Raw genomic sequence first — 27,894 nt, forward strand, 5'->3', positions numbered from 1 at the left:
CCCCTTGTGCCACCTAAACAGCTCTGACCCATCAAGGCATGGACTCCACAAGACCTCTGAAGGTGGTATCTGGCACTAATAGTAGCAGATCCTTTAAGTCCTGTAGGTTGCGAGGTGGGTCCTTCAGGGATCAGACTTGTTTGTCCAGCACATCCCACAGATGCTGAATTGGATTGAGATCTGGAGAATTTGAAGGTGATCTCTTTGTCATGTTCCTCGAACCATTCCTGAACAATTTTTGCAGTGTGGCAAGGCGCATTACTCTGCTGAAAGAGGCCACTGCCGTTAGGGAATACCATTGCCATGAAGGGGTGTACTTGTTCTGCAACAATGTTTCGGTAGGTGGTACACGGCAAAGTAACTTCTGCAGCAATGCTAGGACCCAAGCTTTCCAGCAGAACATTGTTCTGAGCATCACACTCTTTCCATAGTGCATCCTGGTGCCATCTCTTCCTCAGTTAAATGACACACGCCCACCCAGCTGTCCACTTGATGTAAAAAAAATCATGATTCATCAGACTAGGCCACCTTCTTCCATTGCTCCATGGTCCACTTCTGATGCTCACATGCCCACTGTAGGCACTTTCGGTGGTGGACAGGGGCCACCATGGGAATTCTGACCATTCTTTGGCTATGCAGTCCCATACACAGCACCGGTTGTTTTTCCTTGGACCACTTTTGGTAGGTACTAACCACTGAATACTGAGAACACCCCACAAGACCTGGCATTTTGGAGATGCTCTGACCCAGTCATCTAGCCATCACAATTTGGCCCATTTCAAAGTCGCTTCAGCTGTGCGTGATACAGCAGGTGTGGTGTTCTGTCCTCTGCTCATAAACAAAATGTTCATAAAGTGAGCATGGGGCAGAGTGATTCTAGAGGGCCACTATTAGTGCTTGCTGTAGTTCCCTTTTTTGACCATTAGGTGCAATAATAATGCTATGGAGCTAAATGGGGCAGTGTGCATACTGCCGCATAATTGCACAACATCTAGAAAGGAAAGCAAATCAATGGAACATTGGCTTATTTCTCACAAAGAGCAAAAAAAAAAAAAAATTAAAAATTAAATCACTGGTAATGAGGTAATTAGCATTTCAACAAAATTTAAAAGTTATGAAGTTGTGAATGAAGACTGTGCAGATTAACATTTGTTGATATATGTTATGGGCTATGCCCCACATGCACCCATGGACGAGATGCAAATGCTGTTGGTCTACTTGTTTCTGATTTACTGTTCAAGTGACCGGTCAAACACTGTAATTCATCATGTATAATTTACATAAAAGTATGTTGTGATTTCCACCACTGAAACTAAATTTAAAGACCCCCTGACAATGCTTCAGAACCCCTGAGGGTTCCTGGACCCCACTTTCAGAACCACTTCTCTAAAGATAAATTTCAAATAAAGTAGACTGGAGTTCTGCCTTTGATTTGATGCATGATGACAGACATTATGCTTCATCTGAAATTATACTGGTCCATGTGCTCCTATGTGGAATTAAGACATAAAACGTACTGACCTCCACACTTGCACTCTCAATGACAATGGCTCACACACACCCTCCCCCACACAGGTACACATGCCTGCCCCTGTACACATCCTTGCCCAATGACACCATTTTGCTCTCTAACAATCTTGCTAATTATAATTGTTAATTAATTTTCTCACAGTGTCCTCATCAGGAGACTAATAACCTACATTTTACATAATTAGACCTTCAACCTTTTACTCCCTCTATCTCTTGCTGCACACTCATACTATCCCTCCCTTTCCCTTTGCCTGCTCTCTTTCTCTCTCACTATCTCACACACACACACACACACGCACGCACGCACGCACGCACGTACACACACACACACACACACACACCCCATGTTGCCAATGGGTGTTAGGGTGTTTTTGTTCTGTCCAGACTTGTCACTTCCCCACTGTCAAAGAGAGCAGCACATTGTCCTGATTTTTCACTGCACTCTTTCCCTTAGCCCCGTTCGTCCTCCGTGCACAGCAGCCATCTTGCTATATTTTCTGAATCCTCCCACAGTGACCTGGATTGAGTCAGCCACCTGTGTGAGGGAGTTAGCTATCACAGACTGTACCATGCCTGGGCTTCTTCTAATTCCAAATATATGACATTATATGACATGCTCCTTTTCTAGTGTCATCATGGTTGTCAGCCATATTGTTCGCTCCCAACCCACCCGATGAGCTCATTTTAAGGTAAGAACATGGTATGTGCTCAGAAGCAGATATATCAGGTTGCAGATGAGGCTGTCTAATGATCTGTGCTCTGGTCATCAGTTTTGACACACTTTTGACAAGCCGAGATGCTAGCTGACCAAGCTGTCCAATGTGTCTCCCTCTCTGTCCTCTTTCTATCTCCCTCCATCCGTCTCACTTTCATTCTCTGGAGAGACATAACCCAGATTTTAAAAATGAACTGCTGCCTATCTCTCCTCATCTACTCCCTGCTTCTCTCTCTCTCTCTCTCTCTGTCACTTTCTCTCTTTTTACCTCACACTCTCTTCCTGTTGGTAAAAACAGAATCAATCTTGGAAAGTGAAAATCGCCTCAGTGTCTCTGCCCCTCTTCGTTCTCTATTGGATAAAGGAATACAGAGCCCTCTACTCCTCCTCCATCTTCTTGCGTTCCTGGAAAGCTTCACTCAACCTTCAACTTTCTTTCTCTTCTTTTTTCCTTTTTTTTTCCCTTCGGGGGCTGTTCAGAGGGTTTTCCCTATTTTTGGTTTCCTGCATGATCTCAATTCTTCTACTTTTCATGAGTCAGGGTTGAAGAAGCCGTGAACCTGACCACCAAGTGGGAGAGGGAAAACAGTGAGTGACCATTTAACTAAATCAGTCAGCAAAGCAAACACAAACAGGTAATTTCTTCACTTTTCTTTGTTCCTTCTCTCTTCCTTTGACCTTTTTTTTTAACTTCTTTTAATGTACTCTTTTAACTCTACAAATACTTTACTATTGATTTTTTTTTTGTTGCAGGTGATTTATTTTCTTCAGGTTGTCGAGGTTTTCTCATTTTCTCCTTCTTCCTTTCCTACTCAATTTATCTGTCTCTTGTCTGAGGTGCTCTTCTGTTGGCCCCTCTCATCTCCTGTTGCTAGATTTGATCCTGCATGTGACTCATCACTCACTAGCTGTACTGTATTTGCCCTACTAAATAAATGTGAGTGAGATCGATCCTTTGTTTGTTGCACTAGAGTCTGACCCTGAACCTGCCTGAATCAGTAGAAACTTGGGAAGACTTCATGATACCTTATCAAATGCTCCTTATGAATATAATGAGTGGTATGGTGGGAAAAGGAGGAAAAAAGGAGTGTAAAGCAGAGAGGGAGGGAAGTAGATGGGGAAGTGGAGGAGCAGGTGGTGGGCATGGTTGACATGGTGATATGGAGTGTTTGTGTGTGTGTGTGTATGTTATGTGAAGAAAGAGAGGAGGAACACTAATCACTATGTGCTTTGGAGTCCCACTGGAAGTCTGTGTGTGTGTGTGTGTGTGTGTGTGTTAACCTCCCTTTCATTCTGTTCACTCACAAGCTGTCTATCTCTCTGTCTCTCTTTCTCCTGTGAATTTCATTCTCTTGACCTCATCAGCATCACAAACTGCCATCTGTACACACAAACCTTATCAACATCTCCTTCCCCCCTTTCCAGTCATTTTTGTTTTCTTCCTTCACCCTTCATCTTTTCTTCTATTTCTCCAACTACACATCTTCGTCTTGCCATTCTCTTCGCCGTTCTTTTAACCTTCTTTCTCTCCCCCTGCCCTATCCTTCCTTCAGCAGCATGTCTACACCAGTCTCTCCATCTCCCTCTCTTTCCCCACTGTCCTTGTCCTCTCCTTCTCCCTCCTCTTCTCCGTTGCCCTCTCCCCTCTCTCCTCCCCCCAGGCTTCCCGTCTTCCAGAGGAAAGGAGCACTCAAGCACAAGAGGATTGTGGAAGTGAAAGACCATCAGTTCACTGCCCGCTTCTTCAAACAGCCCACCTTCTGCAGCCACTGCACAGACTTCATCTGGTACTTTACATTCACATTTTACCATGCACACTTATGAAATGCCCAAATGTCTTCCTGCTGGTTGAACTAAATGGCTAAACCTTTAGCCATTTAAAATAATCCATGCTAAAGGTATCTGCAGGCATTTTTACCTGACAAATTACAATTTTTTTGTCTTATACTATCATGAATCACTGCTATATTTGGATACTGAATTGCAACAGCAATACCTACTGCTGATGAATTCTAAAACCATTCATTTCAAACTATGTAGATTCTACTTCTGATTATCAATTCCAGTCAACATGGTATGCTTTCTCTCATTTCCTCCCAGTTACAACATTGATAATTCACACCCACCAGCTAGTTTGGTAAAATCTTATTTGGATAATCCATTTTAGACTACAAATAGGCCATCTACAGACTATCAGTTAATTGACGTGAAACAAATCAGCTGATTTTTAACAACAAAAGTTCACACTTTCTAGCTGTTGCATTTAGTACATTATCTACAGCCTATGAACCTCAAGTTGGTTGACAAGGGAAAGGGGAAATGTGTTCCTCCCACCCAGAGCAGCTACACTTTCTTGGACTCATTATTAGAAAGCATTTTGACGAGTCGAACTACCAATCTCCAGACAGTAGGGTGAAACACTAGATAGTTGTGCTGCTCAAGAGACCAATCAACTTAATTTCTGCAAAGCCATCTGGATCCAGTATCATTGCAGCATGGAATTGAATTAAGTGAATGTGATTGCTGCCGATCATCACAAACTCTAGGATTCAAAATCTAATTAATAGATGTAAAACTATCCTCATCAGGCCTCTGTGGATATTTGATTCAGTAAAATAGATGACTGACCTGTATTTAAAATGTCTTTTCCAGTTTTGCCGTGTGTCTTATGGAAGTGACTAACAGTGAGAGTGGGTTGAGACCTCATCTCTTGAAACAGCCACATATTTCAGCTAGTCTGGTTCCTGTTCTTGCCAACTTGGGAGCTGGCCAAAGTCGTTTGTCTGTCACTGCAATAGAGACCAAGTGCCAGATTTTCAGGCTTCCTGTTGTGCTGTTAGAATTAGTATTACCTATCACAATAACTCTTCAGATTGAAAATGAAAATCTGCCCAGCATGAAATTGACAACAAAAGACCACAAGCAAAACATGACCAAATACATGGACACATATGAACACATAGCCCTGTATTTATCTTGACAGTTGACATTTTATCTGATATTCAAAGTGTTTGTTAATCTCTCTTTTACTTGGCGGCTCTTGCTCAGTTTTACTCTTAAAGAATGGACTGAGACTACGCTACATACGTACTGCATATCTACTGTATAGCATGCTTTTATGCACATCATCCCCTGTGGGGGGTAAAGCTCAAGTCTGCAGGGATGAATTCAATTATGCAGCTCTTTCTCTGAGCGAATGCTGAGGTCCAGCCAGTGCAGAGCTAAAGGGAGCCATATGTCCATTCAAACACCAGCATGTTCTGCTCTCTCTCTCTCTCTCTCTCTCTCTCTCTCTCTCTCTCTCTCTCTTTATTTATAGAATAATGTATTGTTTAATGTTTTTTTTACATTTTAAAAGTATTGTATTGAAATCTCTTTATCTTATCTTTTTGCAGAGCTTTGGTGTTTAAGTTCAAAGTCCCACTTTGATTAATTAAACATAATTGACTGTGATATTGACTCATTGGGTAATGTTAGAGGAATAATTTTTATTGATTCTTGTGAATTAAATCCTAAAATTTCCAGGCATGGTTTAACTATGTGAACAAATCAAAGTATGCTCTGACAATATTTCAGTGTGAGAATGCTGTGCCAGACTTTTGGACATGGGATGGAAAAGAGCAAGGTGCAAGAGCACAATAAAAGATGCCACTACCTAATTATGGTGCAAAGTAATTGGACATATAATGGTAATTAATGTATTGACTTTACATTTCCAGGTTACAGGTCAAACTACCTACAACACAACAATAATAATTTAATTCTGTGCTAGCCACAATTGTATACTGTGGTGACATGTACAGTGTGAAATAAAAAAAGATTAAGTTGATGAAGCAGAATAATATCAATGAAGAACAGTGATTACAGAATTATAGAAATAAATAATCATAATTTCAGTATTCATTTAAATAATCATAACTGTAATTTTATATACATAATTTTAAGCCACTGATGTGCAGCCCTACTAAGCGTTGAGACAAAATTAATTCCAAGAAATCTATTTCTCAAAGCATGCACAGGCCTCCATGTTCTCTTTAGTGATATGGATATGACTGCTTGTCAGAAGGATATACTGTGTAAGAGCAGTTGTGGAAAGTAATTATCTTTTCTATCCATTTTGTCTTTTTAAAGGGGTATAGGAAAGCAAGGATTCCAATGCCAAGGTAACTCATGAGCACACTTTTGATTTTATTTGTTGTTCACTTGTGGCTTTGGTTAGCAGCTAAAATAAGTGCCACTACTAATTTAACATCTAATGTAAATGTGTTGTAGTTTGCAGTTTTGTGGTGCACAAACGCTGTCATGAGTTTGTCACTTTTACATGTCCTGGAAGCGTCACTGCACCTAAAGCCGAGGTACAGTATGAATGTGTGGGGCATCTCCCTCACTCCTCCTCCATGTATTTTATATGTATGTATGTATGTATCTATATATATATATATATATATATATATCCCTCTCCCTGTCTTTCTGTCTCGCTCTTTCTCTCTCCTTCTCATAAGAAATCCATGGGGTTATGTAGATCATTTCCCTCATCTATGCTGCTAGTTCTGAAGAGCTGAAGATGAATAAAGTACATCAAAAGACATCAGGAAAGCACAAGCGGAATAGCCCCCATCCCCCCCCCCCCCCCCCCCCCCCCCCCCCCCCCCCGCACCATAAATACACCAACATCGCTTATCCTTTGAACATGTGACAGATGTGATGATGTGATGGTGGTGTATTGAAGTGTTGAACCTAACAATGGAAAGACTGACAGTAGTAAAAATATAGGGAGAAGAAACTAATGAGAGGACCACAGTTTTTTATTTCCCCTCCTGTGAATTGTCTGTTTGCTGTATCTGTTTGACAAGCATTTTTCATTTATTTTAAATACAATAGATAAAGTAATGATGTGTGTTTGCGTGCCCATGAGTGTGAGTGTGTAGGTGTCAGAGGGAGAGTGTGACAGGATGGTCTGCTTATAGAGAGATTTCAGACTGGCTGACACATTAGAGGGAGGAGAGAAGAGCGACTGGCATATGATGAAAAAAAAAGGGTGGTAACTATGCAGAGAGTGACAGAGACGAGGAAGTACTGGACAGACAGATGAAAGGAGCTGAGTGTGGGAAATAAAAACAGAGAGAGTCTGGAAACAAGAAAGAGAGTTAGAGTGAGAGCAAGAGAAATTAGCAAAAAGAGAGAGAGAGGGATTGGGAGTAACCGAAGAGAGAGATTGCAAGAAAGAAAGATAGAGAGAGAGAGAGAGAGAGAGAGAGAGAGAGAGAGAGAGAGAGGCATTTTGGAAGATTCAGGTTCTGCAGCTGGGCTGAACTGATTTATTCATCCACCATTCAGCTGCCTCAAAATAGTGTGAGCTAATTGGCTCACAGTCACTTCAAAATGGAACCCTTCCTGTGTGTGTGTGTGTGTGTGTTTACAGGTGTGTAGAGATGAAATCATCGTATCTCTTCTATTTTTAGAGAAAAGGGCAGTATCAGTGGGATCAGAGTCCTAATTTAAACCCCTCTCCTATCATCTCTCTCTCTCTCTCTCTCTCTCTCGCTCTCTCTCTATCTCTGTAGGATCTGAAGAGTAAACACAAGTTTAAGATACACACTTACTCCAGTCCAACCTTCTGTGATCACTGTGGTTCTCTGCTCTATGGCCTCATTCACCAGGGCATGAGATGCACCAGTGAGTGTGTATGTTTGTGTGTGTGTGTATGTGTGTGTGTGTTTGACACATTTTTGAGTGAAGTAATCAAACTAAAAACCCATAATATAAACAGGGGCCATGTAATGATGGTAAAAGGCTTTAGTTGTAATGATCAATGTCCTGTAATAGTTTACTATTACTACGATGTTTTATTACTAGAGCAGATGGAAGAGAAACAAGTAGTGCCAAACTATTTCATTTCAGGAAATGATCACCATGATATGTATTATTTAAGGAGCATTCCACTAAAGTAGGATATGGATAAATGTTATGATCAGAAGTTGTATCTGTGCATCAATCATGCACAGTGCATCAGTTATGATGATTGATGTGCAGTGAAATGGTGGAAATGCAGAGAGACAGGATTTTAACAGACATTATGTTTAGTAATATGACATCTTAACAAGCATGAACAAGCATAATCAATTTAATTAACATCTCTCATCAGCCATGTTGCCAGTGTAACTTGCATGAAAAGTCATCATCAGGAATGTAATCGTAGAGACGTGAATCCAAATGAGCATGTGTCTTCTTTCATTTCTTGTATTAATTGAACTGGTTAATAGTGATGGTGACACTGTACACAAGTTTTGACCTGTGAATTACAGAGTCTCACCTCAGTATTTAATATTAGGGGAACCCAAAGGATCTGATTTGCGTAGGAATTAAACATAGCTCTTTCTGCCCATTAAACACTGGTTGTGAGTTAAACAGGAACATAGGTAAATAATTTTCAAAGTAAGAATATGTCCAGACTGGGTTGGGTCAACAAAAATGACAAGAGCAAGAATATATTTTCTTTCTGACTGTAACAATGATAAGATGAGTGACACGGATTCTGCATTCGTATTCTGTTCTCATTTTGGGACTTTGTTTTTCTGCAGAAATTTGCCTTGCATTGACATTTTCACTTGCATTCAATTCTTTATGGTGTGTCTTCTAAATGTCCCATGCAGTGGCCATTTAATATGCTTTGGCTTACTCTCAGTTCCAGACACAAATATGCAAAGACATCTGGAAGCAGCAAGCAGAAATGGAATGAAGTAGCCTCTGATTAGTTTTGGGAAGAATGCCCAGCAGGAAGATATTTGAATGATAGCACTAGGCCTTATGTCCGCCAAATGATTTGGAATTATGTCAGTGTACTATTTTTTTGAATTGGCTTGTATATTAAGAGTACTCTTGCCACAAAGAGGTGTGGCTTGTTTGTTGCTACTGTAATTCCAAGCAATTTAGGATATAGTCTGTTCTGATTGGCAAAACCAATAAATGCACTGTCCAACGGGTGCATAGGATTCATATTAGACAACACAAATGGGTGTGCTTCCACTTCTTTGAAGCTTGCTGCATGGTCGGTAGTTCATATATGTCTTGCAAAGAGTAGATATAAATAGAGAAAAGAGAGAAATTGAAAAAAAAAATAGAATTGAGGCTAAATCAAGGCTAAGAATGACTAAAGTAATCTTTTTTCTGTCTGTATGTTTGTGTGAGGCTGTGAGATGAATGTTCATAAGCGATGTGAGAACAGTGTGCCCAGTCTATGTGGACATGACCACACTGAGAAAAGAGGACGGATCCACCTGAGCGTGCGTGGAGAGAAGGAGGATATATATGTCACAGGTGAGAGAAAAGGACGTTATCAGAGCTTAGGTTCCAACATGACACATTACAACCATTTTAGATGACATCCACAACATAGAAAGTTTAAGGAGTTAATTAAATAGGAGTGAAGGGAAGAGTGGAGCAGTAGGTGCAGTTAATCTGCAGAGTGCCAGATTCCTCTTCCTCAGGTGAATCTATAAAGACAGAAGGCATTAGTAGGGTTCTTACAAGATAGTAACAGTTTTCTCCAATCAATAAGTGACTTTTTTGGTTGGAATGTCAGATTAATTGTGTGATTCAGCCCCTCTCTGCCTTGGGTCTAGGCACATTTATTATAGTTTTCATTTGCACAGCTGTCCATGCTGCTGAAGTGCCAGTACTTGGTACTGGTTGATCTTTTTACCTGAGGCCTGGTACCACAGTCTGCACCTCTTTAACACCAAGCCAGAAGTACTAGTCAGCTTGGCCCATAGTAATTATAAACAGGAGAAGCGTGCACATAGCTGTGGTGGGTCCCATTACATTAGCTGCAATACATGATGGGCCTTCTACTGGTGTGGTATGTAGTTGTTCAGTAAGATGAGGGGCCTTTCCATTAGGTAATATTGCAACTCATGTATTGGTCATTTAATGGCAAGCACCTCCCTCTCAAGTGCTAGACTTTATAGATCATGAAAATGATGGGATGCTCCACACTTGATATTTATTGTAGATAGATAGATAGATAGATAGATAGATAGCTTATTAAGGTGTACCTTAATGATCCAAGGGGAACTTTTGGGAAACAGTAACAGTGCTACACACGTATGTCTCGGATTCATCTGCCTGTAGCATGAAACACTGGCTGACAGTAAGGTTTATTAGCACTGGTTTGAATGTAAGATCCTCCTTCAGCTTGCAGAATGTTGTCTCCATTGCTTCTGTTCATCTTACCATTTTGGGCTGCCCTTTTTTGTCCTATCTGAAAGGAGGGAGGTTACAAAGGGGAATTAAGTCATAAATCAACAGTAATAGCCTCAAGGAAGGCATGTGCCTGTTTTTTTTGTGCATGGCTGTGGAAAGCTTTTCACTGCTTCAAACTGCTTTTCCTGGGGTTTGAGGGTGCTCCTGCAAATGAGAGTTAGGCTGCTGCATATCAGCGTTGTGGCCACAGGAAGATATTCATAAGGTGTTAGAAGATTGAAAGTGCCCGTTTGGAGGATCCTATATATCTATAGGCCTCTAGGGGTGGATACTGGGGGATACTGGCAGACTCTGGCAAAAAGGCCACATGTCAATAGCTCCTTGTTAGATCTAGGATAGAGATCTAGGATCTAGGTCATATGTATCACGACCTTCCCTGTTACTCTATGAGTTTGTTTGTCTACTCAGAACCTATAACAGAATAGAAGGCTCAGATACCCAGTGCTGAGCAAATACTCCTGGTGGTGTTTTGATTTGGTAGTTGATTATGTGGGTTTGATTGGGTGTTTTGCTGAACTCATCTGCTGGTCTTTCATACCTTCGTTGACATTCCTGCCTTTGGTGGGCGGAGAGCTCCTGGCCCAAGTTGACATGATCCTAGGTAGTGGACATGTCTTGTGGAAAATGAGGGTAGAAAGCAGACTCAAGCCTTTTGTTTAGTGTGTTTATATGATCTGTCTGTGGTTTTCCCAGTTGGCTGACCATTAAGCACCATTGTTACTCATATTCAATAAGGTCTATGAAACAAAAGCTCAAATAGTGAGAAGCCAGTGGATGCCCAGTGGATGCCTTCTGGGCAGCAAACATTTCATAGGGTAGCAGTAGGTTGGACTAGTCCACAGCCAAATAGAACTCTCCAGGTATGTGCTTCAGTGGTTTATTATAGTGCTCCAACAGACTCAGAGTGGTAAACTGAGGTGTCTTTCCTGAAGGAGGCTACTTTTTCATGTGTGCCAGGTGCATCACTGTGATGGTCTTTTAATGGTGCACAACAAAGAAATCTATCAGCTTTCTTTGACATAATGTGTGGTAGTATAGGAAGTTGCCTTGGATGAGGTGAGAATGTGTTGGCAGAGGCCAGACAGATATGGGTGTCCCTTCATTTACTGCCACCATTGTTCAACAGTTGGCCATCGGTTTTCTGCTACTGTGTGAATCCATCTTCAGCTTGGACTGACTTAGGCTTTATAGACACAGGTTAGGCTAAATGAAAGGGCTTAATTGAGAGTAAAAGGAAGTCTGAATATAGGTCACAGCTGAAAAAAAGCAGGGGTCCCAATTAAAGGAAGGAATGAAGGTAAAGGATTACAGTCACAGGTTAGAATAAATGGGAGGCATTACAGTTACAGTTGAGAGCAAAATGTGATGTTGTAGTTACAGCTGAGATTAGAGGATTACAGACACTGGCATGAATTAGGCGAATTGGCTATTTGTTAAAAGGGTGAGTAAAGATGAGAATAGAAAAATGGGAGTAGCAGTTGTTTTGTCACAATTCAGCTATTCACCAGCAGAGAGCAGTGTTGACATTCACGAAAGGGGAAAATAATCATTATGCCTAACAGAGTAAATAATATTTTTTAAATTTAGTTCATTACTAATAAATTATTTAATTAGTGTTAACTAAGATTTCTTAGAAATGTATTTAGATTTCTATGTTTTTTGTTTCTGTTTTACTTTTCACACTACATTTAATGAAACTGTCAAATAAGTTTTTTTTTAAATTTCCTATCCCACAGCAATACTGTGCTTGCATTTGTTCTTTCCGTTATTATCAGTCAGCACCTAATCTCCATTCCAGCTGTCCTGCATAGATTAAATAAAGAATATAACTGGTGCTGAAGAAGATTGCTGTAAGTTAAAAGTGTGATTGACAGTACAAAAGTCTCACAAAGTCAAATATGCACCTCCTTCAAATTCTAATCATACTTCATAATTCATACCCCTTATAGTGTTGATGAAAATGGTATGTTTCTGAGATACTGCTTTTTTTTGGTTAACTAATTGAATGTAAACAAATGCCCAATCACCTTAAAAAGAGAGTGGTTAGTTCAGTGACTCAGTGAACCCAAGGAACTGTCTATTTCCTTCTGAAAATAAAGAGTAATAATCCACATACACATGCTTCCATAGTTAAATTAAAAATTTTAATTTTCTCCCAAAAATTAATTAGCATATAGTAGGTAGTCTGAAATATTAGCACACCATACACTGGCCACCAACAATAATACTTTAATTTGTGTTCACTGTATCTTGTATTATTGTCTCCTGTGTTTGTAGTACGTGAAGCACGGAATCTGATTCCCATGGACCCTAATGGCCTGTCTGACCCCTATGTGAAGCTCAAACTTATTCCAGACCCCAAGAGCCACAGCAAACAGAAAACCAAGACTATTCGTTCCACTCTAAACCCTGTCTGGAATGAAAGCTTTGTCTTGTGAGTGTGTGTCTATGTGCATGTTCATCTAAAAAAAATCTTTTCCTGATTTGGATTGTATATACATTTCTGGTTAAGCTTTGTAATTCTGCCTTTTCTTTTTCTTACACTACATGTTCCCCACTTCTATTTTTACTCTTCTATCTCCTTTTCCCTGTCTGTTGATCTGTCTTTCCCTATAGTTCAGTGAGAGGCAGGCAGTGGGACAGGCGCTTGTCAATAGAGGTATGGGACTGGGATCGCACATCTCGGAATGACTTCATGGGAGCGCTCTCTTTTGGAGTTAGCGAGATATTTCGTCGTCCTGTTAGCGGATGGTTTAAACTGCTCAACCAGGACGAGGGAGAGTACTACAATATCCCAGTACCTGATCCAGACCTTCAGGTACCTGAAACACACCTGCAGTCTCTTTCAGGTCTTTAGTGACATGCTTCCCAATCCAGTCCTCAGGGACCCCCAGATGGTCCACATTTTTGCTCTACCCCATCTCCAAAAACACATGAACTAAGTAATTAAATACACTGAATTCCTAGTGATATATGTTCTGAATGTTAAACAGGATAAAATTTGTAAAGGGTTCCCTGAGGGCCATGGAAACAAGGATATAGAGACTCATGCACCATTAATGATTTCCCTTATTAAACATGTCCACATGGGGGCAGTAGAGTTCCACTCATGAGCGATCAATGTCCTTGGTTGTTAATTCATACATACCTCTCTACATAAATGTCTCTTTCTTTTTCTGTGTTTGTCTGTTTCTCAACAGGAACCAGACTCTGCTGTCTCTCCCTCTCTTCCTCCTGCTTCTGTTACTGTTCCCACACCTGTGCCTGCTGTCACCCCACCTGTTGTGAGTCCTGCACCCACCAGCTTACCAGTGGGAAAGGGCCGAATTGGACTACATGACTTCAACTTCCTTATGGTGCTAGGCAAGGGAAGCTTTGGCAAGGTATCACAGGCACGAACACCACAATGTACTGAGTCAAAAGCAAAAGACACAAGCCTATGCATATACATAATTAAATTGCCAGCATACATGGGAAGGATTGTAATATAAAATGTAAACATATTTATAGGAAATGTTTATCATTTTAAAGTCCTCTGCTCTATTTTTGCGACTGCAGTGAAAACATTACTCTGTTCAAGCTGGGGATGGAGCTCATTTCAGGCCTAGAAAATGGTATACTTGACAGAAATAAAAAAAAAACTAAGAAGAGCATTGGAATTGGAAGAGTATTGGAATCATACATTTTAAAGTATATCTGAAATTATAGGATGATTTCTACAAACACTTTCAAATGTTAGAGAAAACATGTTTGAACATTCTTTATTCTTTCACAATTAGACACATATATAAAAACATTCAGACATTTTCACATAACAGTTGAATCCCCAAAGCTCAGACATCATCCAAACTATCTAATAGTCTATGGCACTACTTTGGATGCAAGATTTTGTCTCTAGAGAGAAAATCAAGACAAATTAGCCTGTGTTTATACAACATACATCATATAAAAAGGCATCATATAACAGAACCCTTCCCATTAAAATATGATAATTTACATTTGCATGTATTCATTTGGCAAACACTTTTCTCCTGAATGAATTACAAAGGAGACAGCCTTCTTTTATAGCAAATAATCAGAAATAAATCTAATAAACTTTCACAAACAAAGGCAAAGTGTAAGTGCAAACAGTGTATCTATGATCTGTAATGCATTTCTATTGTATCTTGCAAAGAAAGGGGGATTTTGGTGTGGGTAATGTCTGTACATCAGAAATGCATATGTACCATGGCGACCTTGCTTCCCCATACAAAGGCTCAGAAAAAGAAGAAAACTTTTTCTATTTTTTCCGATGGCAAATTTTTGGGCCAGTTTGTTGGGCTGGAAATTATGCTGAAACCTGCCAACCCTGGTTAATGATATTAGCTCTTGTATGTGTGCTTTGCACACTGTGACAGTGGAAACATACCTACTGTATCGAAACAAATTTGAACAAAGTTAGGTCTAAAACTGCTCAAAACAAGCTGCTAGACAGTATGCTGGATGACAGTATTGCCTATTATGGTGTTACTCTAAAATTCACTTGCATAAGTCAAGCTTGATAGCCTTTTGACATAATTTAGTTTGAGGCTATGTCATTATTAATGTCATCCGGCCGCACCAAAATCTATGGCAACAATATGCTGCTGGCTTTAGTGCTTTGATAGGATTAAGATTAGTCCTAGAATTAGAACTCAAAATTCTAGTCATTAGTGTAAGACACTTAACTGCTACCCACTGCCCATAAAGAAATATAGCTGCTGTGATGATATTTGCAGATCATTACTATTATAAATGTGCTGGTCTACATGTAGAGTGTCTGAATGTTCTCATTTGAATGTGTGTGCACAACAGTAGTGTTTATATAAGAGTGCAGGGTAAAGCTCAGTAGAGAGGGACAGGAGAGACAGAGGATGCAGACAAGGAGGTGAATGAGAGAAAACCATTAATGTTAAATTAAAACATTCATTTGTGTTCTGCTAGACTTACAGAAACACTGTAGTTTTTTATTCAGCACCAGGCAATTTTGCTTGGTAGGGATGAGAGAAATGACATGGAAATGAGAATGAGGGGAAAATCAGAGAGGAGACAAGAGGCCATGCAATTAAATATTAGATTCTGCAGGATTGAATTCTGATTGCTTCACTAAAATTGCTTTCCTCTCATGAGTTAAGGGCTATTTGCTTATATAATGAGGGTTGTATGAAAATGCATTATTAAAAGTTACAAATTTATTAACACATGAATAATAATGAATAATAAATAATCATACAGTGTTTTAATCATTTATTCATTGATATTCAGTAACTGCTTTATCCCAATCAGGGTCATGGTGATGTCTTAATCAAGACTGTCTTAAACAGGAGGCAAATATCAAAAGACAAACTACTGCTTTTAAGTTAGAGAGAATATAGTGTGAAAATGTACTATGAAGGAATATGCATTTTTCCTGTATTTTCTGCAGGTGATGCTGGCCGAAGAAAGAGGGAGTGACCGCTTGTTTGCAGTGAAAGTGCTGAAGAAAGATGTGCTGTTTCAGGATGAGGACACGGAGAGCGCCATGGTGGAGCGGAGAGTTCTGGGATTGAGTGGCCGTCCTCACTTCCTCACATCTCTCTTTTGCGCCTACCAGACTGAGGTGTGTATGTGTGCTCACAGAGACAATGTATATGTGCACACATCTAAGATATGCCCCATATACCAGAATTATTCCTTTTTTCAGTGTCCCATCTTTCCCGATGGAACAGCTGCAGTGTTTTTGCTCCAGGGCATCCTCCTTCACATAACTGCCCTTATCCTGACCCAAGTGCCCCTCGTATCACTGCCAGCAGCTTATTGGTCATCTTAGGCCAAACAATGTCAGCATAGCACTTCTAGAATTATTTTGTGTTTTGGTAATGTAAAATCTTCACTTCATTAACAAGGAAGAGCATGCTGGCCTAAATCTGAGCCTCAATTATTAAATTAATTAATTAGCCCTCATGCTCTTTAGCAAGGACATTAATAGTCTTGAGGGGAGGAGTTACTTAATGAGAACAGCTTGCTTTTTTAAATTTTGTCTAAGGGGGATTACATAATGTGCTAGTGTGTGGGGGAGATGTCTGTGCCTAAGGGATTTAAAATTGACAGGGCATAATTATGTAATAGACTGTAAGGTTTCTTGATGTTATTACATTTAGCACTTCCAAATTACTGGTTTGTTAGCATATTTATACACAAATGTTTGTAAGTCATTCTACAATGATTTAATTTCGGAAGATTTATAGTACAGTATAATTGTTTTCCTTCTGCAGGATCGTCTGTACTATGTAATGGAATATGTGAATGGTGGAGATCTCATGTTTCATATTCAGATTGTTGGAAAATTTAAAGAGCCTCATGCTGCGTAAGTATCGCACCTTTTCCCGCTATTGCTATTGTCTTCCTAGCTGAACATGTTGACAAGAGTGAATTATATTCCTCTGGCAGATTCTATGCGGCAGAGATAGCTGTGGGCCTCTTCTTCCTGCACAGCAAAGGCATCATCTATAGGTACTGCTGACAGGACAGGAAAACCTATTAACTCTTCATATACTGTGCAGCCAAGTATGACAAGCTCTAACAAGGAAGCTTTTGCTTTTTCCATCTCTCCCTCTTTCTCTCTCTGTACCCTGTTAGAGATCTGAAGCTGGATAATGTGCTGTTAGACAGTGAGGGCCACATAAAGATCGCTGATTTTGGGATGTGCAGGGAAGGCATGATGGAGGGAGACACCACACGGACATTCTGTGGCACTCCAGACTACATTGCTCCTGAGGTTCATTGATTCCCCAACTACAGCTCACATATACACACACTCGCATCACAGATTATTACATAATTGGTATCTGTAATTACATTAATCAAGAGAAGATTTAATTATTGCGTTCATATTTAGGACATCTGGTGCAATGGTGCAGTAAAATCAAGCATTTCTAATTATAACACTATCAAAGCAAATGCAGCCTTTTAAAACTATAGAGATTTTTCCTTAACAGACATGTATGCAGTTTGGTGATATCATACAGTCCTGCCTCATTTTGTCTGTGTTTAGTTATATACCTTGTCAAATCATTTCAAAATGTCAGAATATAATCACAATGGGATATTTTTGACCACATCATGCAGTCTTGCTTCTCCAGTCACCCGTCTCCTCGTACAAGATGCAGTATGTGTTCTGCTGTTTTCTCTTTCTCCTCCACTGTGCCTCTGTGTTGGAATCACTTAACATGATGATTCAAACTGTATGTTCAGCCATCACTAACCATGTGTGTGCATGTACATTTCTGCCTGTGAATGTAAATGTGACTGTACTCTCACTGTTTGTAATGGAAGTGATGTGTGTTCTATGTATGGAAAGTGATCGTGGAAAGTGATCGTGTATAGGTGCACACACACTGTGTGTTCTATGTATGGAAAGTGATCATGGAAAGTGATCATGGAAAGTGATCGTGTATAGGTGCACACACACTGAACGAAAGTCCTGCATGCATCAGCATGTTATTATTAGAGGGGAATCCAGCCTTAATTTAATATTTTTGATGCATGAGGAGTGTGTTCTCTGAAACATGACAGACAACATAGTGTACATTTTTTAAAATGAAAAAATCATTATTGAGTCAGGGAAGAAACAATGTGAGTTTCCATGGCAAGTCTGTAGTAGAAAATCAACATCAAATTTGCTCAGGTTAGATTAGGTGAAATTTTTTTTTAAATGCTTATGCCATACAGTCACTCAAATCCTTCATATGTCATAATACTGCAACCTTATTTTGAAGTTCTGCTTCAAAAGAGACAGCTAATGTTGGCTAATTGCCTAAAACACAGGTCAAGGAACACAAATTGGATTGGGTAACAAAATACACTAATTATATTACAAAAAGTGTGGAGAACACAAATCAGGTAGTAAAACCAGGCATGTATTCTTCACACTAATTAGCTAAGGATAGCCAGCTAGCTCACTGATATTGGCTTCAGAATCACACACTTTTTTTGTGGGCAGTAAGTAAACTTACTCTGGGTAAACAGTATGCTGAGAGATTGAAGCTAGCTTGCTACCATTGGCTCTGGTTTTGGGAATTGAGAGGGGACACACACACACAGACGCAGGGAGAGCAGGCAAACCTGCACACAGACAATAACTCAAGCTGAGGATTTAACCAGTGAACATGGAGGCTGTAGCGCTACCCACTGTATCTCCATGCCACCCATAAAACAGTGTTGTTCTGCTAATAGCATTTTTCAACCAGATAGGGTTTCTAACCCCCAAATTTTACATCCAATGGTTTTAAGCATTGTTTTTGCACATTGTGTTTTAGGGCATAATAATAATGTAATTTAAACAAAACAACATGGTTCCTGTAAAAATAATTTCTTAGTCAAGCAGAGCCAAGTCCTAATAGATTTGTCAGATGTAAAAACCATTACATTTTTTACCTCCTCAAAGGTACATGATTTCACAATAAGGTTCATCAATATTAAATAGCCAGGAATGGTCAGGTACCTGCTAAACCACCTAGCCAGTAAACATAATTAGCAAATTTAGCTAGAGGGCTACATGAGAAGTTAACAGAGATTGTAATGTCAAGGCGTAAACCCTACTGATTAAATTAATAAACCAATTTATCCTTTTAGACTAGTTGATTTCAGATTCTTCATCTTCAAATCTTCATTCCATATGTGCTTTTTGAACATCCCATTCCAGATTTAGTCCCCCCTTTGCAGTTATAATAACCTCCACTCATCTGGGAAGGCTTCCTACTAGATTTAGGAGCGTGGCTATGAGGATTTGCCCATTCAGCCACAAGAGCATTAGTGAGGTTGTGGTATGATGTCGGGCAGGAAGGCCTGCCATGCAGTCGGTATTCCAATTCATCCCAAAGCTGTTCAGTGGGGTTGAGGTCAGGGGATTATGCAGGTCACTCAACTTCTTCCACTCCAACCTTGGCAAACCACATCTTCATGGATAGATCATGTGAGATGCAAAAAAATGCAGCACTGTGTGATACATTTACAGCATCCTTAGTTACAGCCTGGTCAGAATCATGGTAGTTTAAATCATGCTGCTAATTTGGTTATATTTTCAGAAAATAGAACCAACTAAATCTGTTAGAAAATATCACAGATAGGTACAAAGAAAAATAATAACTGTGCTAGTGGGATTACATCTCTAGCTGAGGCCAAGTGATGTAGGACTGGGAGAGGAACTGTCAGCGCCACAGACAATGCTGACAATGCTGGAATCTTTTTTCCAGTGTTCTTTGGGGGGATAGGGTTCATATTTAGGGTTCATATTTAAATAAAGTGGTTACTGAAGGTTAATGAATGAATGAATGAATGAATGAATAAGTGGGGGGAAAAAACTTTAGGTTTAGGCCACACCCACTTTGGGTTTAAATCCAAATACAGATAGAGATATTTGGAGCACTAAACAGATACAGATACAGATAGTGCCATTGTGTTAAACCCCAACTCTAGATGCTATCACACGCACATACCCAGTAATGTAGTACAATCCCAGTAATACTTTTCATGGACCCAAAACACTTTTGGTGGAATTCCCCTTTAACTGAGCAGTTAACCCCACTGTTATTGATTTCATTATGTAAAAATTGATCTTTTTGTCCCTGTCATTTTGCATAGAGACTATATCTGTCCCTTCTAGTGAGGAAATGAATCTCATGCTCATACAAGTGAACACACACACACACAAACACTCAAATGCTGTGCATACTGTATATTGGCCTCTAAATTGCACACTTAGGCTTGCCTTCTCATTAACTAAGCTCATTTAATTTCTTTATGATCATTTTTTTCATACACTCAAGACAGCAGTGTATATATATACTCTGATGGAGTCACCCAGGAATAATTCCTTGTATTCTTTGTTACTCCTTACTAACAAAGATAATATAATCTTTGTTGTAAACATTTGGAAACATTAAGGCATATTTCCTTCATACTTGTCTACTGACAGTTTCTTCTTATATCCTTAAAGGAAAAATCCACCCTGAATGACAGGATTTATAATCAGTATATAAGTATTTATAATCAATATGTGATCTTCAGTTGTGCAAAAGGTTACATTTAGCTGTCTCCACTATTTCTACTTTGGATGTCTTATTAAAATCCGCAAGGGAATTAAAGCCAGTTGTCAGGGTCTGTCAGAATTTTGAGTTGGAGAAAGATGCAAGAGGTGTCAAATGAGGTGAAGTGGTCTGGATATGCAAGGCCCTGTCGGCCTTGGGCGTGGCTTGCCACATCCCAGACCACATCAAGAACATGATTACCAGTTACTTCAAAGACATTAAGTTGTGATTCTGAACCATTAACTTCACAATAGAGTTGTAGTTCATGGAAAAAGGTATCATAACCGGATGTACAATTTCCCCAATTTTGTTTCTCATGGGAATGAACCTGATTATTACCTAGAAAAAAACTAGAGGACCAAAAACCGCCTCAGCTAGCAATCAGGGGTTCATGAATGGCATTACAACTCCAACCCATGTTCAAGCAAAGTGGGTCCTGATGCAGCTGGACCGAATGGCCACTTGGGCCAGGATGACCCAGTAAATCAAGGAGTCCTGTGATCAGACCGGGTAAACGGCACAATCAGTGTGGAGTATGCTGACTGGGATGGGATTCAGAGGCTGTGACTGAAAAACAGCAGCCTGGAGGTTTGAAGAAGCTGTGGAAAGAGCCTGCTGTTGGCTTTGGCAGAGAAGGGAAGAGAAGAACTGCAAGCCAGGAGGAGCAAGGCAGTGATATGTCCACCACTGCTGACCCGCCGGCAAAATGATCAAGGGTTTTGACTCTTAACCACAACCCAAAATCATGGTTAAGGGTCAAAACACATGCCAACAGTTGGAAACCAGCTGATGATATCTACTGCTGGCCAAGGCTACAACCAGACTAGATGGTTGTATGAAGGACATTCCAGGGATGTATTGAAATCCTTTGATTTGAAGGTTGCTGGAAAATGGTGAGTGAGAAAAGAAGCTGTTGCTCTTTGGTTTTTAGGAGTTAACAGCTAAATTAGACTATTATCACTTATGTCTAAGATTGTTGGAAACCTCTCCTATTAAATGTTATACCTGTTCTAGCAATGTCCTCCTGTGTCAAAGTGGCAGATAATCACAAACTTCTCACTGGAAAAAATAAAAAATAGCATCAACCAACAGTTTACCACCAGATTTGGTAAACACAGCATATATTCCAAAATACAAACAAATTTAATGTCTTTCAGGGTGGACGTGTCCTTTAAATTGCATGATACAGTCCTGCTTTAGGAGCATTGCTTAATTATTAGTTTATCTGTTTATTTATCAGATTGTAGCATATCAGCCATACGGTAAAGCAGTAGACTGGTGGTCATATGGGGTTCTCCTCTATGAGATGCTGGCTGGGCAGGTAGGTGAACATACACCCTCTTCCATAATTTACTGTTATGAGGATGTTTTATATTCCTTCCCAAAACAAAGTTTTCAAAACAGACACTCTAAAAACTAGTCTCACATGATCTGTAGATGGTTCACCCAGGCCTGCAGTGTGATAATGTTTCTGTCTTCTGTCATCTGAAACCGTTGTGAGCAATTTGGACTGCTTCTGGCTCACTGTTTTTAGAAGAGCCACCCAAAGTAATCAGTGTCGCTGTCAAAATATCTGGTATTTTTTTTCTCAACCGCTTAAACCAATTAAAAAAGTTTTCATGTTACATCCTCATGCAAACTCAATTACAGTAGCAGGAAAAGCAAAGACATTCATATTGTCTACATATGAAGCACATTTGTCAAGGGAACCATTCAGGGAAAAATTCAGTGCTTTCTTTGAAATTGTTTGCAATTAACATAAATTTGAAACTAAATTTCTAACAGCAGAATGCATACAGAATCCCTTAGTTGTATTCTCTACTCAGATTTGAATATGTGTTAAGCAGGCTGTGTTAAGGTGTAAGCTATGCTGTGATTATCTAGAAAGTGTAAATACATTTCTACCAGTTCTGTTTAAATGATTGAAAGCAGTAATAAAGTAGCATTGAAGGTAGCAGTTATTGTACAACCAAGAAACAAAGCATTAGAAGGTAATAGTACTCTTTCTTTAGTGCTCAGTCTATTGCTTTTTCTAGTGCTCAGACTTGTAAACTATTTGCATCTACTATTTCATCCACAGTTTAAATAACTTACACATAACTATGATTAACTCTCATGATGACAAATATGTGTCAGCTGTAGATGACTGGATACATGGGATTAGGTGGACCAATCACATTCTGTGTAAACAATAAGAATGTGGTGTCTTACACAATGTGTATTTAGTTGTATATTATTACAGTATGTGAGTGTTTTGAAAAACAGTAGACTGACTATTTGAGAAAATATGTAATAGTCACTCCAATGATGATGATGAATAATTTTAATTCATATGTCATATAATAGATATGAATAAATAATTAATTATTCAGAATTTGATAAACAAAGATTTATAAATGAACTTTTCATATCATTGTTTGTTGCATGTAAATAAGCAAAAAAACTGCTAAGAAAAAAAATTAGCTAACAGTCACATCTGACATGGCAAATTAACCTTAGAAATGACAGAAATGCAGGTGGCAACCTATCGGATTAATCACTGGTAGTTTTTATTTAACCTAAATGTTCACTTAAGTAGTTTCAGGAAGTATTTAAATAGTGTCTTACAGACGTTTAGGTAACACCTTATAATAACCTTCATTAATACATCAATAATAGATTAAAAAAATAAATCATTACTAGTAATTCAGAATTTTTGTACATGAGAGTCCATGTCATGTCTGTTTATGTCAGTTAATATATGTGTACTCTTTTAACTAGTCATTTAATAGTAATGAACAAATCAGTGGTTTGTTTTTAAACATTAACATTGTTTATGAATGACACTTCATGTAGTTGCCAATGTGTGTATATCTTATTATTGGATCATTAATAATTAAAAGTTATTACAAATGTGAAAATTAACAAATAAATATAAACGAGAGTTCATGCAGTTGCTTGACAAAACATACAGTTGTGTTCAATGCCATGAACTTGAAAAAACAGCAGTCTAACTTAGGAACAGTTACACATGTCTTGGCTAAATAATTAATGTAGGGCAGGGTGTTTGGGTTCTGACAGGTTCTTTTCTTCAGCCCCATCCAAGTTCACTGGCAATAAGCATGCATGTAGCTTATACATACTGCATAATTCTGTATATAAAAAATGTTCCAATGTAAGTTTTAGTTGTTAAAAAAGATATCATTTTCTACTGAGGGTGGATAAGGTTACTCTTGTAGAGCAATTTCTGTTTGGAATATTATGTAATAGGCATTTTTTTTTTTGTAATATGAGGTCAATATTGTTTTAAAATGCACAGGAACTTGAGAAGCATATTTACTGATAGATTACAAGCCTACATATGAACAGTTGCCACTATATTTTACATACTGCAAAAACATCTACAGTATAACTATTGAATCCATGCCTACACGCATTTTTTAATTTGTTAACAAGATTTTTAGCTCCATATGTATAGCCATAGTTTACATGTTAACAATCACATTATATACATTGGATGAATGAAAAAACTTAGGTCTATATTAGAAAGGTATACGTCTCACTGATTTGTAACTGAAATGATTTTTAGACATTTTTCTAATGTTTTACTTATTTAGTAATGAAAAATAAATAGTAAGGGTACAGGAAAACATGTCCACTGTAATGCACGTAATACATTTACTGATGTTTGTTAACGTTTACACTTGTTATAAACGTGTTGATTGTCAAATTCTGAATAACTAATAATTTGTTCATGCCTGTTTATGATGTGTTAATGAAAGTAATTATAAAGTATTGTCAAAACAACTATAAAATGCGTTTTAAATACTTGATGAAACTATTTAAGTGATTACTGTTGGCTTCCTGGTTAACTATAAATGACCAGTGGTTAATCTGATAGGTTGCCCCCTGCATTTCTGTCTTTTCTACGGTTAATTTCCACTATCAGATGTTACTGTTGGCATTTACTTATATTGTTTATCATTTACTTATAATAACTTATACTGTACCATCTAAAAATAGACATTTCAATTCAAAAAGCTATAAAAATAACATAACATTTTTTAGATTTAAAAATTTGTTTGATAATTACAGTTCCTCTCTTTCCCATGGAAGGGAAAGTATAAAAGCTAATCTCTCAGAAAATTCCTTGATAGTCTACCTAGCAAGCATCATTTTTATATAAGCAAAGAATGCAAGAAAAGTTACAACTACTAACCCTAATTTTAACCTAATTTTAGTCCAGACAATAAAAGTGAATTACATTTAGTTACAAGTTTGCCAAACCTTCATGGGAAAGAGAGGAACTGTAATTATCAAACAAATTTAGTTATATCAGAGAATGCCCATAAAGAGGAATGAAGATCTAACCAAAACTAACAATAACAATAATATTACTTTCACTCTCTCAGCCTCCATTTGATGGGATCGATGAAGAGGAGTTGTTTCAGTCTATCATGGAACAAAGCGTATCGTATCCCAAGACTCTATCTCGTGAGGCTGTTGCCATTTGCAAAGGGGTAATCCACTCTGCATTTATTAAAAGTGTATTAAACCATGCATCTAAAATCCAGTCAGCAGACTGTGTGGGCTATGAATACACAATCATTTGAGTGAGGAAGGAAATATAATTTAACTTCACTGGGCTTTTAAAATGAAAATAAAAAATAATAATAATACTTGCACAGTTACTCAAGCACATGAAAAAATTTAATCTCCAAAAACCAATTTAAATGCAAAGTCTACAGGGTTTAGAAAACCAGTTGGCTCTAAAATTATGATATTTAATGTGGTGGTGCATTCTGACCAATAAATGTCTCTCTCTCTCTCTCTCTCTCTCTCTCTCTCTCTCTAGCTCTTGACCAAGAATCCAGCAAAGCGTCTGGGTGGGGGAGAGGATGCAGAGAGAGAGATACGTGAGCATCCTTTCTTCCGTTGGATAGACTGGGACAGACTGGAGAGACTGGAGATTCAGCCACCGTTCAAGCCCAGGCCTGTCAGTTCCCCTCAATAATATAACTCTCAGTGGTTGGTCCCTATGAGGACTGCTTTTTTTTTGTTAACGAAAACTCATCTTTTATTTAAACAAACTAAAAGAGCCAAATAATTTCCTTTCGGTCACTGAGATTAAGGTTGAGTTAAGTATAGGTGTAGGCATAGCATTAATTAGGCAAGTGTGTGTATGTGTGTGTGTGTGAATCTAGCCTTAAGGTTCTGCTTCAATATTACTCATACTAAAATATACTTTACTTGAGTTTTATGTATGTTTGTGTGTTGCATGTATTAAAAAGGATTTGTACATAAAAGCAACACAGAAACTATAGTAAATCAATAATATAAGTATTAGTCAATTTCATAAACCTGCATCTTCAACACAATTATTTTGTGTGCACTTCTTTTCTGGCTTGCAAGTAATAAATCATACACTGAGCTTGACTTTTTTTTTGTCTCACATAACAGGTTCAAAGATCCCAGAACTCAATGTGACGATTTTACACTGTATATAGTTGCAACTTGTAACTTTTTGTTTCAACCCTACCTCCTCAGCTCTTTGCAGTCATTCAATTAGATTATTTTCCTTAAAATATAACTATTTTGAGATGTTTCTAAACCCACAAGTCACAATCATGAGCTTTGTCAGCATAACTGATGATTCACAAACCCAGCATAAAAGCTGCAAAAGCATAAATTATGATTCATTATTGTATCATGAGCATTGTAAAGATGAAAATTAAGAGTTGTAGCTGTAATAGGAATCACAATGTTCCAATCACAAGCAAAAGACGAACAAATCTGATTACGGCATTGTGATTCATAAAATTATGATCTCATCCTTGCATTTAGAGGTGACTGGTTTTGACAGTAAAATATGTGTATACTGTATGTGTGTGCATGCAAGTGTGTGTCTATGAATCTGTGCTTTACATAATAGCTGCTTATTCCCTCTTGTCTTATAGGGAGGGAAAAAAGGAGAAAATTTTGACAAGTTTTTCACGGCTGCCTCCGCAGCCCTGACTCCCTCTGATCCAGATGTTCTTGCAGCCATCGATCAGGAAGATTTCCAGGGCTTTACCTACGTAAACTCTGATTTCCCCGGCACCCCTCTCACTGCTGTCTGAGATCACACAGCACAAACAAACAATACTCCTATCCAAGCTAACAGCTATTTATGATTTTCCTACATCCCAAAAAAAGTACCTTCTAGAACAGTCATGAATTGTGCAGTGTTTTCCAGTGAGAACTATTCAAAATGGATATTTTACTAATACGCTAGTGTACAGTAAAGTGGCCTGTGTTAAATTAGCTGGGCCTGTACAGATTCCCTCTTTAGGAAACTAGATATAAACATTACATATAAGCATGTCTCAGTTTCTCTCCAAGAGAAATCAAGATCCAAAAAACAAAGCAAATTCATTCTGTTTTCATGATTTAAGAACACACTAGACTGTTCTCTTCACACAGGCCCTCTAGTGGTATAGATGTATAATCTACTCAAAGAGCACATACAGAAGTGAGAATATTATCAGATTGCATGATAAAGAGCTTTAAATATACTGTATCATCACACACTCTAGTTCCTAAACCAGCTTTTACATGTGACAAAATATAGTAGTCTTATTTTTGATACTGGGACCATGCAGCCCATCACAGTAATGACACAAAATATGAGTGAAGCATTAACTCATTCTCATTTACTTAGTAATTATTCAGTAATTCGTCATCAAGCATAATTGGTCCTGGGAGTATAAGGGATTAAATGCATGTCATTGACTTAATATTCTTATTTGGTTGCTCTTGTTTATAGTTGGTGTGGTGCCTTATAATATACCTTACATACCCCTGCACATCTTTCATCCCTGCTGTATAAAAGGACTATGCACTGGTCTGTGCAGATGGTAGCTGTAAGCCGAGGTGGTGCAAATGGCAGAATTTATATTACTGGAAGAGTTAGCACATGGTGCCAACAAGTTTGGTTTGAGCCATTATAGCTTCCAGTTGTCACTGGCATGCAGACCATAAGGCATCACACAAGCTATTCTCCATATTCTCCATGAATCCAGCCTTAATGATTCCTAGCCATTAGAGTGAAGCATGTCTTATTTAATTTCCAACCTGTATCCTCACCATGCTACTCTTTCTTAAATACATTTCTTTACTACCCAGTGAAATATTGTTTGTATAAGAATATATATATATATATATATATATATATATATATATATATATATATATATATATATATATATATATATAATTTGCTTAATCTCTCAGCACAGAGATTAAAGGTCTTTCCATAAATCTAACAGAATACTAAGAATCATG

At 38.4% G+C, this 27,894-nt stretch overlaps 1 protein-coding gene across 1 annotated transcript; it reads left to right on the plus strand.

The window, feature by feature from the left end:
• The first annotated feature begins 2,491 nt into the window (after window positions 1-2,491).
• On the plus strand, window positions 2,492-27,729 carry prkcg (protein kinase C, gamma). Its single transcript, XM_026940007.3, has 17 exons — window positions 2,492-2,880; window positions 3,611-4,032; window positions 6,377-6,408; window positions 6,518-6,600; window positions 7,810-7,921; window positions 9,434-9,562; window positions 12,785-12,941; window positions 13,124-13,325; window positions 13,708-13,890; window positions 15,951-16,124; window positions 16,780-16,871; window positions 16,955-17,017; window positions 17,144-17,282; window positions 21,833-21,913; window positions 24,984-25,091; window positions 25,427-25,567; window positions 26,529-27,729. Exons 2-17 carry the CDS (start codon window positions 3,803-3,805, stop codon window positions 26,688-26,690), a joined length of 2,088 nt encoding a protein of 695 aa, XP_026795808.1. The 5' UTR covers window positions 2,492-2,880; window positions 3,611-3,802; the 3' UTR covers window positions 26,691-27,729.
• The last annotated feature ends 165 nt before the right edge of the window (window positions 27,730-27,894 follow it).

Source organism: Pangasianodon hypophthalmus, chromosome 1 (genome assembly GCF_027358585.1).
Source record: "Pangasianodon hypophthalmus isolate fPanHyp1 chromosome 1, fPanHyp1.pri, whole genome shotgun sequence".
NCBI classification, from domain to species: domain Eukaryota; kingdom Metazoa; phylum Chordata; class Actinopteri; order Siluriformes; family Pangasiidae; genus Pangasianodon; species Pangasianodon hypophthalmus.

Coding starts and splice junctions, on each gene's coding strand:
- prkcg (XM_026940007.3), top strand. CDS start 3,803: ATGTCTACACCAGTCTCTCCATCTCCCTCTCTTTCCCCACTGTCCTTG. Junction 6,409..6,517: donor GCAAGGATTCCAATGCCAAG/GTAACTCATGAG, acceptor AATGTGTTGTAG/TTTGCAGTTTTGTGGTGCAC. Junction 6,601..7,809: donor TCACTGCACCTAAAGCCGAG/GTACAGTATGAA, acceptor CTATCTCTGTAG/GATCTGAAGAGTAAACACAA.